The sequence below is a fragment of the Coloeus monedula genome (assembly GCF_965178545.1).
Source record: "Coloeus monedula genome assembly, chromosome: 2".
Taxonomy (NCBI): domain Eukaryota; kingdom Metazoa; phylum Chordata; class Aves; order Passeriformes; family Corvidae; genus Coloeus; species Coloeus monedula.
The window spans coordinates 109,495,870-109,506,913 of record NC_138782.1 but is presented as its reverse complement, the minus strand read 5'-3'; the positions used below and the strand labels follow the sequence as shown (position 1 = coordinate 109,506,913).

At 43.8% G+C, this 11,044-nt stretch overlaps 1 protein-coding gene across 1 annotated transcript; it reads left to right on the top strand.

The window, feature by feature from the left end:
* The first annotated feature begins 350 nt into the window (after positions 1 to 350).
* Positions 351 to 5,647, top strand: LOC309585911 (retinol dehydrogenase 14-like). Its single transcript, XM_082302363.1, has 2 exons — positions 351 to 734; positions 4,013 to 5,647. The coding sequence occupies exons 1-2, from the start codon at positions 387 to 389 to the stop codon at positions 4,628 to 4,630; spliced, it is 966 nt and encodes a 321-aa protein (XP_082158489.1). The 5' UTR covers positions 351 to 386; the 3' UTR covers positions 4,631 to 5,647.
* The last annotated feature ends 5,397 nt before the right edge of the window (positions 5,648 to 11,044 follow it).

The following is an 11,044-nucleotide window of genomic DNA, read 5'->3' as shown; positions in this document are numbered from 1 at the left end:
GAAAACACGAGATGAAGTCTATGGCTGAAAACAGATTTGGGGTTAAGGATTCAAAACAAAGTGGCAGAGCTGAGGGGCCACCCAAAAGCTTCAGTGCCAACACCTAATGAGGTTCAGTCAGCCCCCAACCTGTGCCGGTACTTGGGGTTATTCCCCACCAGGTGTAGGACCCTGCACTTGCCCCTGTGGAACCGCATTAGATTTCTCTCCGCAGCCCGTCGCGGTCCCGCGGAACGGCAGCACATCCCCGAGCTGCCGCGCCCCGCCCCGCCCCGTCAGCAGCGTGCGGCGGGCGCACCGCCCGGCCCGGCAGGCAGAGCGCAGGCTCCCGAGCCGCCCGGAACCACGGGTCCCAGCAGGCTCCGCGCGGCGCGGCCGGGCCCGGCATGGCCGCGGCGCTGCCGGCGCTGGCCCTGGGCGCGGGGCTGCTGGTGGCCGCCTGGCGCTGGCTGTGGGGCGCAGCGCGGCCCGTGCGCGGGGGCTCCATGCGGGGCAAGACCGTCATCATCACCGGCGCCAACAGCGGGCTGGGCCGGGCGGCGGCGGCAGAGCTGCTGCGGATGCGGGCCCGCGTCATCATGGGCTGCCGCGACCGGGCGCGGGCCGAGCGGGCGGCCCGCGAGATCCGGGCTGAGGTGGGCGAGCAGGCGGACGGCGCGGGCGAGCTGGTGGTCCGCGAGCTGGACCTGGCCTCGCTCCGCTCCGTGCGCGCCTTCTGCCACCGCGTCCTGCAGGTACGGCCGGGCCCGCGGGTCACCGCGCTGCTCTCCCCGCGCCCGGACAGCGCCCGGCAGGCACGGGCTGGGCGGTGATGGCGGCGGCCTCTGCGCTCCGTGTTGGCGCCCGGGTTTCCGTGTGGGTTGCAGGAGTGTTCTCCTGCCGGCAGCGCACGCCGGGGACGGGGGAAGTCCCCGAGGTCCCCGCAGGGTTTAGGAGGAGGGTGTAAGCAAATTGGCCGTGAATTAGCGCCTGGAAGCATGAACTTCTTGATAGTTTGTTTTGGTGCAAAATATTCTAGGCCTTTTCTGTTCTGCAAAGGAAATGCTTGTCTCTGTGTGAGAAACGATTTTTCTTCCTTTCTCTCTGAATTAACTAGCTTTAACCTTTGTCGATTTAAATTAGTGTTACAGCTCAGCTTTGTCACCAGAAAAATAAAAGTTGACAGGTGCACTGTTCACGTGCTCCAGACATCCTTCTGCTGCCTCCTTAGGTTGCAACCCCCAAGGACTTTAAATCTCTCACCCACCACCAGCAGAATCTAGTCGACAGACATTTTTGAACATATAAAGTATTTGCAGATTCCCTGAAAACCTGAGCTTAAGGAGAATAGGGACATCCAGTTGCTTTGCCTGACTGAAGTGCCACTAGATATGTAGAGCAGAGGGAAGCACTGTCGGAGGCATTATTTCATTCCCACAGAAATAATCTTTTGGGACTTTGATCTCACCACATCTAGCTACTCAAGCCATGAGACATGAAGTCATGGGAAGGTAGGCTTAATAAGTTCTGCTGCTGCTCAGAGATGTGCTTGTTAAGTGCTTAAAAGATGCTCAGATCCCATTGTAAGAGAGGGAGAAACCAGAGAGGGACTTTATTGCATTAATTTTCAAACTGCTTTTTTAAAAGTGTCAAGTTTTAAGTTCTCTAGTGGGGCACTTGGTAGACATACATATTCATATGTATGAATCCTTCATATATATGAATCCAGTGGTAAGCTCTAATGTTCCTTCAATGTTGTGGGAAAACCTGCATGCATGAAAGGAGTTAAAATTTGTGTGATACACACACAGCAAAAAAAAAAAGAGACATACTTTAACTTTCTTTAACATTACTTTAAATGTTTAACTTTTAAGAATTATATATTTTATAGTTCAAAATATCAGAGTGGCTTTTAAGTGAGAAATGGATAAATGAAAAGAGGGTGTGCTGTCTGCACAGTATTGCTGATGCTTGCATTGTAACTTGAATGCACCTGACTGACAAGGGATGCGAGTTCAAGAGATAGCTTTCAAGAGCTGTTCCACCCAAGTTCATGTTATTTACCTTCCCTATTTGCGAGTCCTTTTTGGAGCTGTGATTTTGGGATTTGTTTGGGGGTTCTTGTGGCTTTTTGTTTGACATTAAGAAGATGTAAATGTTGGTAGGATGGGGAGACAAGGCACTCCCACTACTTAGCCATGGGAGCTTTACTTTGCATAACTGAAAGTGATTGTCTCTCATTCCTTAGTCTCACTGAAAAAAAAAAAGACTGAGATGTTGGAGGGTTCCATGGGAAAAGGGAGAAAATGAAAGTGAGCTTAGAGGCTGCAAGGAATAGCATTGCCCATTAAAGCAATGTTTCGTGCACTCTGTTGCACTTGGTTGTCGTAGCTGCCTGCTTGGTCACATCACTCTAAGTTATTACATTTAGGACTTCCAGAAAATAGCACATTTGGAGGTCTTGCTGGAGTGTAAGTCTTGCAAATTAAATCCTTCAGTCAGATGTTATTCTCTAAAGGAGAAAGAAGGATCACTTCAGTGAGCAGATCTGCAGTCAGTACTTCTTCACTCCTGTCCTGATTTAGTGATAGTGACTGACCACTGTGTCCCTTTGGGTGAAGAGAAGTGAGTTTGGTGCTCTTTGGATCACGCCTGAGGGACACAATTATTTGAAACACTAAGCAGTCACAAGTTCCATGAAAATCAGTCTGAGATTGAAGTACTTGAAGTTTTGAGTGATCAGATGCCAGCACCTTTAACTGAATGCCAAGTGCAGATTTGGCTTTTGCTCTCTTTGTATCTTTGCTGCTAATGGCGGTGAAATAAAAGGGAAATGGTGCAGAATTCATTTATGAGGTTCTCTATTTTTATCATCAAAATGGCCCAAGATTGTCTCAGCTTGTCTTCTAGTCCTTGCATGGGGTTTAAAGAATTAACGGCAAAGAAAACTCCCAGTGCTCTTTCTAGAGAAAATGAATACCTTTGCCTTTGATTCATGCAAGCATAAATTGTGCTCTCACAGTCTTTTTTTAGAGGTGGGTAAGGGTGCTGAATTCAAAGCTTACTTAAGCAGCTTTCTTTAATTCATAGATTTTGGGTTTTTTTTAAGTTACAGTTTTGGGTGAATTGGAGACCTCTTTTGAGTGGATTCTGGTGCATGAAGTGCATGATTCATATATTTAAATTATCAGTGCCACCTCTGTCAATTACTTATATTTTCTTATCCTGGAGAGTGTAACATACATCCTTGAGACTGATTTTTACTGACCTGAACCAGAATTCTGATCCATTAAATCTCATGTGCTGAGCACCTAGATATTTCAAGCCTCTGTTCCTTAGTTCCTGAGTAGACCTATTGGACTCAAATTGTATGAAACATGAATGTTACTTTTCTATGAGTCCTGCTACATAGTTCTTACCAAGAATCAGAGTGATGTGTACTGGTTTTAAAGTAAGACAAGTTTAAAATCGTGAAAACATTATTTGGCAAAGTTTTTCGTGGTATCATTCAGGTGAGATGATGGGTCTACAGTGTAATGGCTCTTCAGCCCTGAGGTTACTTCTTTGTGCTAACACCTTGTGTTCCATGTTTGCATGTCTTTGCACACTAGATCCCTCTGCTGTAGCAGAGATTTGCCATAAATTAATGTGTCGCCTTTTGCAGTGCAAAAGACAGGTTGCTTTTTAAAGAGTAAAAAAATACATCACAAAGGTAATTTATCACTGAATTGCTGTAGAAAAAGCTGCTCTTAGAGAAGCAGATGGTTGTGTTCTTTGCCTGCATTAGAGATTGATACAGACATACTCTCGGGTTCTTGCATCTTACTGGGGTCAAGTGCACAGTTTAGTGGTAGTTCAACTTAAAGGTGGTTTTTTTTCAGTAGTGCTTTAAGAAAATGTCAGAAAGCTACAATTCAGAAAACTAGGAATGAAATTATTTCTTTTTTAACGATGCCTAGTGAGAAATTGAAGCATAATAATGTTTAAATGAGAGTTCTAAAACTGAATGATTTTTTTTCTTTCCTATTTAAAGGAAGAGTCAAGGCTGGATGTTCTGATAAATAATGCAGGCATATTCCAGTGTCCATACATGAAGACGGAGGATGGTTTTGAGATGCAGTTTGGTGTAAACCACTTGGGCCACTTCTTGCTCACCAACCTTCTTCTGGGCCTCCTCAAAAATTCTGCCCCGAGCAGGATTGTTGTAGTATCCTCAAAGCTTTACAAATATGGAGAGATCAACTTTGAAGACTTGAACAGTGAAATAAGCTACAATAAAAGCTTTTGTTACAGCCGAAGTAAACTGGCTAACATATTATTTGCCAGGGAGTTGGCCCGTCGGTTGGAAGGGACAGGAGTCACCGTGAACTCGCTTCATCCTGGGATTGTCAGAACAAATCTAGGCAGGCATGTGAATATTCCTTTGCTGGCCAAACCTCTGTTCAACTTGGTGTCATGGGCTTTCTTCAAAACGCCTCTGGAAGGAGCCCAGACATCTATTTATTTGGCCTCTTCTCCTGATGTTGAAGGTGTGTCAGGAAAGTATTTTGGAGACTGCAAAGAGGAAGAACTCCTGCCCAAAGCCATGGATGACTTGGTTGCAAGAAAATTGTGGGATATCAGTGAAGTGATGGTTGGCTTACTGAAGTAAGTGCCAGGGAGTGTTTGCAAAAAAGAAGGCAGATAGCTATGCAATGCATTTTGGCAACAGTGAAATTCTCACTTTAAATGCTGTGGGAATACAGGGTATTTTGCTCAGTTAAGTATGAAATAAGGGAGTGATTTATGTTGGAACTCTGTTTTGAAATAAAAGACAATCTTCAATAGACACAGGCATTCAGAAAAAATCTGAAATAAAGTTTGTGGGTGTGAATATAATTTCTGGTTAAATCTGCTTAGAAACTCATGTTTTACAAATAAGGCAGAACTGTGTTTAGCAATATATACGCATATTTGTCATTACATGTCTGGCTGGACAATGCAGGGTACTGATAGTGAAACACTTCTGTAAAAAATTATTTGAAAATAAGTCTTAGTCATCTCTTTTTGAGCCATCACAATGAAAAATGGAATAAAGAGTTTTCCTGCTATCTTGCACTATAATTGTTGAGGCCTCTGAGTGCCTTTCAAAGGCTTGTCAGCCCCATGGTTCAGTGAACAGAACTGTTGAGCCATGCGTGGTTTTGCTGTGAAGCACAAAGTCAGATATTTTTAGTGATGTTGCTGCTGTTCAGTGTGTAAGTATACTTGGTTGTGCAAGTTGTGTTTTTATTTCCATGTGTGTTGAACTTGCTGTTTCTTGAAGCCTTGGGTTTCATTAAAAGGGTAGTTGCAAAATGTGTAATGGCCTTGGCAGGGCTTTGCATGGCATGAACTGTGTAAGACCTCATGCAAATGAGACTGAAGTGAATAAGCTGCTCAGTGTGTTTGGCTCAACTGATGGCACTTTAACTCAGTAATGAGGTTCAATAAATGTCTCATACAGCTGACTGAATATTCTTTAATAAAATCTTTTAAAAAGAAGACATAGGATTCATTCATTTATTGTGGGAGATGTATCAGAAACCAGCAGCCTTGATGCAGTAGCCTGGTTTCAAAGCAGAAGATGAACCTGTGTGTTGGTTTAGGGAGCTTGGGGTTTGTAGAAATAAAATGGGCTCCAAAGAAATACGTGAGTTTTGCGTGAGTCTGTACTGATTTTTTTTTTTTTTAATTCATATAAATTACGATTTCATATTAACATTTATGCCTTTTTGTTTTGGTCTACATTATTAAGATATATAGTATAAAAATGGAAGAATGATTTAGAGTGATCTATGTTACTATTACTCGAAGGAGAATCAATAATAAATTATGTATTCAGTAGTTCCTTAGTTATAAATACATCAGTTCTGCACTTCAGGTGGTGACCAACTAAATTTTTAAAATACTTTCTGTGATTGTTTACTCAGACTCTCAGAATACTTTAGCTTTTGCACAGTGGAGTGGACTTGATCTTGCCTTCCCCTTCCCCAGCAAGAGTCTATACTGGGCAGGTGACATGGGTAGGGCAGAAAGCAGCATTCCAGAAAATCAGAAGGCAAGGTACAAAGCAGAGCAGGTTTGTAAAACCACATAACAGGTTGAACTTTGCACCGCTTACTGTAAGGCGAGGTGTAGAGGTGGATGTGTTGTCAAAGCACACTGTGAGTGTTGAACAAAGTTCTCTGAGTGATGCAGAGGGAGTTGTGTTACACACTTGAGGTCCTGCTTTGGTCTTCAGTGATGCATTTCACATTTTCATTTTAAATACCTGTAAATGGCTGCAAGCAGCACCTTTAACAGGTAGCTGAAGAATGGAAGAGTTCATTAACTTCTCTGTAAAGAGTTACAAAGAAGCTGAGCCAAAATCAGGTTTGTGTTTCAATACTACCAGAGCAATTCTAAAGGAATACTACTGCATTGTTCCTCTGCTGAAATGTGTGTACACCTCTTGCAAGAAAAGCCTTGCATGCAAAGGTGGACAATGGAGAGGATGATTAGCCTGAAAATACTGCACTAAAAAACTGCACTGAAACTACCTGAAGAGCAGAGAAAGATGTAATTTTTAGACTGAATGGCCTACATAGGATGTTCACTTGCCTTCAAAACAGCAGAGGTGGATTTGTACTGAAATAGGAGATGCAGAATAGGAAGTCCCAGTTGTGCATGGCAGGCCATACTTCTACCATGTACTTGGTATTGTTCTTTTGAAATGTTGTGGAAATAAGAGCCATTGTCAGAAAGAGATTACATTCCTGTAATCATAGCTAAATTACAGCCCTCATTCCAGAGTAGACTAATCCTTAATGGACCCTTAATGAAATATTAATGGATGAATACTACCTGAAAACAATTTGAAAGGATGGATTGTTAGGAACTTATGGAAAGGTAGGCTTTTTTCAACATCTGAAATAAGTACAATTTGTCACTTTTAAGGTTGAATGTCATTTAACTGCTGTGGACTAGAAAGCTTTGATTACTCCCTGGAGGCTGCTGTGAATGTTTCTTTATGTGATCCCTTTGTTATTCTAGTAGCATCCAGGAACTGGAGTCCTCAAAGGTCAACAGATCTACAAAATCTGAGTGTAAAACTAAAGAGCCCTTATTTCAACAAGCAGTAATGCTGACTCAGTCTGGGTTAGAACCAAGAATTTTGGTTACGCAGTATTCCTCTCCTCATCCTCATCCTACCCTACCCTTGTGTCAAGAGCATGCAGCCAAAACTGTTGCATTCCAGTTGCCTTCTTTCACCATCACCACCATTTGAGCACCCTTACCGTCAAATTAAACTTATTTCCTATGAAGAATTAAAGTTTTTAAAACAAGGGTGAAAGAGGAAGGCAATGACCAGGGATATTAGGCAAAGCCCATGGAAATGCAGCTTTCATTGGCAGGTACAGACACTGACCACATTGCTGGAAAGTACATTACAGATATGGAAGTAGAAATATCTAATCACACTTGCAGATGTAGATACTGTTAAGGAAGACACAGTGTAGCGGGTTGAGTTTGAAACCGGGCGGAAACACCAATTAAATGTAGTGGGTTTGGTTCAAAATATTCATTACTTACTTATTCTCCTTCTGTGAGATAAGAATTAGGAGAAAAGCAAAGCAGGCACAAACCTTAAACAGTTGCAGTACAATGAAAGAGTTTTATTACTAATAGAATTAAAAGTAAAGAGACAATAACAAAACAAAATTAAAGCAAATCCCCCCCCCCCAGCACTTCTTTTACCTAGCTCACACAAGGGATAACAGAACATGGGATGTTAGTCAGTGTTCCAGTTCTTGAAAAGTCTCTCTTTTATGCTTAAGGGAAAAAAAGGGTTTTTCCTTCAGTTGCATGTGGTTCCCAAACTGCCACCAACAGCAGATTCGCCCATAAACAAACAATCTGCTGTGTGTAGAACATCTCTCCCATGAAAAATCTCACAGTTCCTTACACTGCAAAACATGGGCCATCACATGGGGTTATTCATCTTTTTAAGGATAAGTTCTTTTGGCCAGCACACAAAGGCTTTTTCTTCGCCACAAGTCTCTAGCAGCCTCTTACTACTTCTATATAGCCTGGCATAGGCATTCTTCACAATCTTCACAGGCACACGAAGATACTCCATCCCCCCATGTTCTTCAAATGGATTAAAGAGACAAACAGTTTGTGGTATTACAGTTTCTTACCACGGCATGCAAGAAGGTTTCTTTTAAGCTGCGCGCCAGAATCGCGGCACCGCCCTCTTTTCTCCCGTCGCCATTTCCAGCTCCGTCCCACGGGACTCACTTCTCTTTCTCTCTGACTCTGACACCGCCATGTTGAAGGGTGTTCTTGTTCAGCTTTACGGTGGGGAAAGCCTCGCTCCCTTTGTGCTGCTGGCTGCGTGGTGTCTTCTTCAGTTCAGCACGAAGTGTGCTGGCTGCAGACAGGAGGCTCTGCCGGCTCCCGTTGACTCCGCCGGCCCCGCGTGGAGAGGAGAGGGACCCGCCGGTCCCCAGAAGCTGCGCTGGATGGGTTTAGCTGTGAGCAGTCCATGGCTGGTTTAGCTGTGAGCAGTCCATGGCTGGTTTCAGCTGCCTGTGGCTCTGGGACAGTCCCCGCCAGCCACCCAGGGTCCGTGCCACAGCATTGGGAAAGAGGGAAAGGGGCAGTGGCCCCGGCCCGGCCCGGCGGGGCCGGGAGGCTCGGAGCCCCCCCCACCTCCCAGCAGGCGAGCTCCGACAAAAGGGGAAGTCCCGCCTTTCTGTGCGGTTTAAATATGTAAATTGTGAGAAGCGTAATTGGTCTTAAAGACTGTCCATCAACTCAGGGTCAACCCAATACACACAGCTAAGTTTAAGATCTTGTTGAAGTTTCTGATAAATGTTAAAAGGCAACTTTTTCCAAATGCAAAATGTACCTTCAGCTTTCTTAGGTAAATGGTTAAAATTTGAGTGTTGAATTTTGAGTCCATGAGCAGTGTTGGGCTAGCACTTCATACCTGTGCCCAGGGTATTTGAAAACAGGCTGGGATGTGTATAGGGCACAGTGACTCCTGAGAACATATTCCCTGCCCTTTTGCTTTGCCCAGGGAAAGTGCGTCTGGCCTGCCATAGCTGGGAGGTGGAGGGCCACAGCAGGGATTAACTTTTGACTGCACACTTTCCCCACTGAAGCGCTTGGCCAGTGTCAGCAGTGTTTCCAAGTGGCCCCATTTCTCAATGGTCACATTTTGTATGGCAACAACATCGCACTCTAACTGCATTCTAAAATGCAGTTTTAGAATCGGCGTGTAGAGGAGGTGTGTGTGTCTGTGTGTGTGCAGACACGTGCAGGTGCAGTTTAATCTCCCCGTTTAAAAGACAGGAAGAGCTGTCGGTGCTTCAGCAAGGAGCTGAGGTATATCAAGGAGAGTGGGTTGTTGGCATGTGAGTGTCACCTGCCACTGTGCTGCTCTGGTACGTGGTGAGGCATTGGGCTGGGAACAGAGCGGTCAGGCTTGAGCTCAGTGTTCAGCTCAACTGCTTAAAGCCACATCCAGGTGTACAGTGTCTGCTTTTGGAAACAGACTTCAAGTATCTTAAGCGGACCACTTTCTAACTGCTTCAGTGTAATTTATTCACCTTTGGCTGTGTTGCTTTTGAAAGTACCCCTATAATAACCAACTTTCCTCATGGACAGACCAAGAATTTAAGAAAGAAAAGCTTCGCTTTTTTTTTTTTTTTTTTTGAGTGTGTTGCTGGCCCTAGCTCTGAGCCAGCTTTCCCTGCACACATGTAGGTATTATAGCTGAGGTTTCTGCAAGCAAACTAAATTGAAGTTGCATGTATTTATTTTATATGCCCCATCTGTTTAAGCTAAGGGAGACTTACATACTTTTAAAAAAGTACTCTGAATCTGTCACCTTGCTGCAAAGGCCAACGTCTATCCCCAGGCAAAGGGACAACTCTGCTCTTTCAGTTACTCCAGTCAACACAGCAGTCAAGCTTATAAACCCAGTGGGGGTTCTCCAGTAAAAATTCTCCCGTCTTAATGAGATAAATGATCAGTTTTTCCATGATGCAATAAAACCAGAAGTATTTACACTCTCCTTCAGCAGTTGCCTGGTTTGCCTGAGCTTCCTACTAAGTGAATGCTTCACAGGCTCCAAAGCCTGAGCCCTGTGAATGTGCGGCATGATTATGCTTTTGCTGAAAAATGTGGATCATTCCCACTTCAAACACACTTAATTTCTTTTCACCTAAGGCTATAAACAAAATAAACAACTTGCAAGAGTCATACAAATAACTTTAAAATGGAAGGCCTGTTCCCTTTTTCACATAACTTTTTCCAAACTAATCATTTAGAGAGTAATTGACTTGCAAAACGATCCAGGAGGCCTCCACAGTTGAATTACTATTTTTGATCTGTCCCAGAATGGTGCTGCTATTTCTCATAACAGAAAAGGACAAGCTCCCACTAGATTTTTTACTTACGGCTTTAGCTACCACTAGCAGCCTCACACCTGTCGTAACTGGATTCAGATCAGAGAAATTAATTAGAAAAGTTAATTAATTCCAAATGTCCTGTGTAACATGGAGAAAGGAATGCTTTCCTAATCGCCTTTTTGGGAGAAGCCTGGCACAATGACCACCAAACAAGGTTGAGAGCCCTTTCTTTCCACGTTTAAGAATGATCACGTCTTTTCACAGATAATGTGAAAGAAACTTAGTTAATCTGTAAAAGGGAAGGCATCAATAGCTTATTTGCCATGAGAGATTCAGGAGGCCATCACATGCTTGAATCACTATATCAAGGTGCTGAGGTTTTCTCGCTGTCTGCTTCATGGCCAAAACAAGCAATCTGGAATCATGATCCCACTAAAAGCACTGGGAGTCAGAACCTAAATATTTTTGCTGATCTTGATCTCTCAGCTTTAGGTTTGGGCAGTAGGACCCTTACAGCCAGTTGGATGATGATTCTTTCAAGCCTCATGAAAAAGACTTTATGCTCTTCTGTGTATGTATGGTCTTTTTAAAGAAATACTTCACAAATTATGGAATTATGAGGGTGGGGTGGTTGTGGCAGTAGC

Bases quoted from the DNA above. Each gene is read 5' to 3' on its own strand.
- LOC309585911 (XM_082302363.1), top strand. From the start codon at position 387: ATGGCCGCGGCGCTGCCGGCGCTGGCCCTGGGCGCGGGGCTGCTGGTG. The intron at 735-4,012 runs GTACGGCCGGGC...TCCTATTTAAAG, and splicing joins TCTGCCACCGCGTCCTGCAG to GAAGAGTCAAGGCTGGATGT.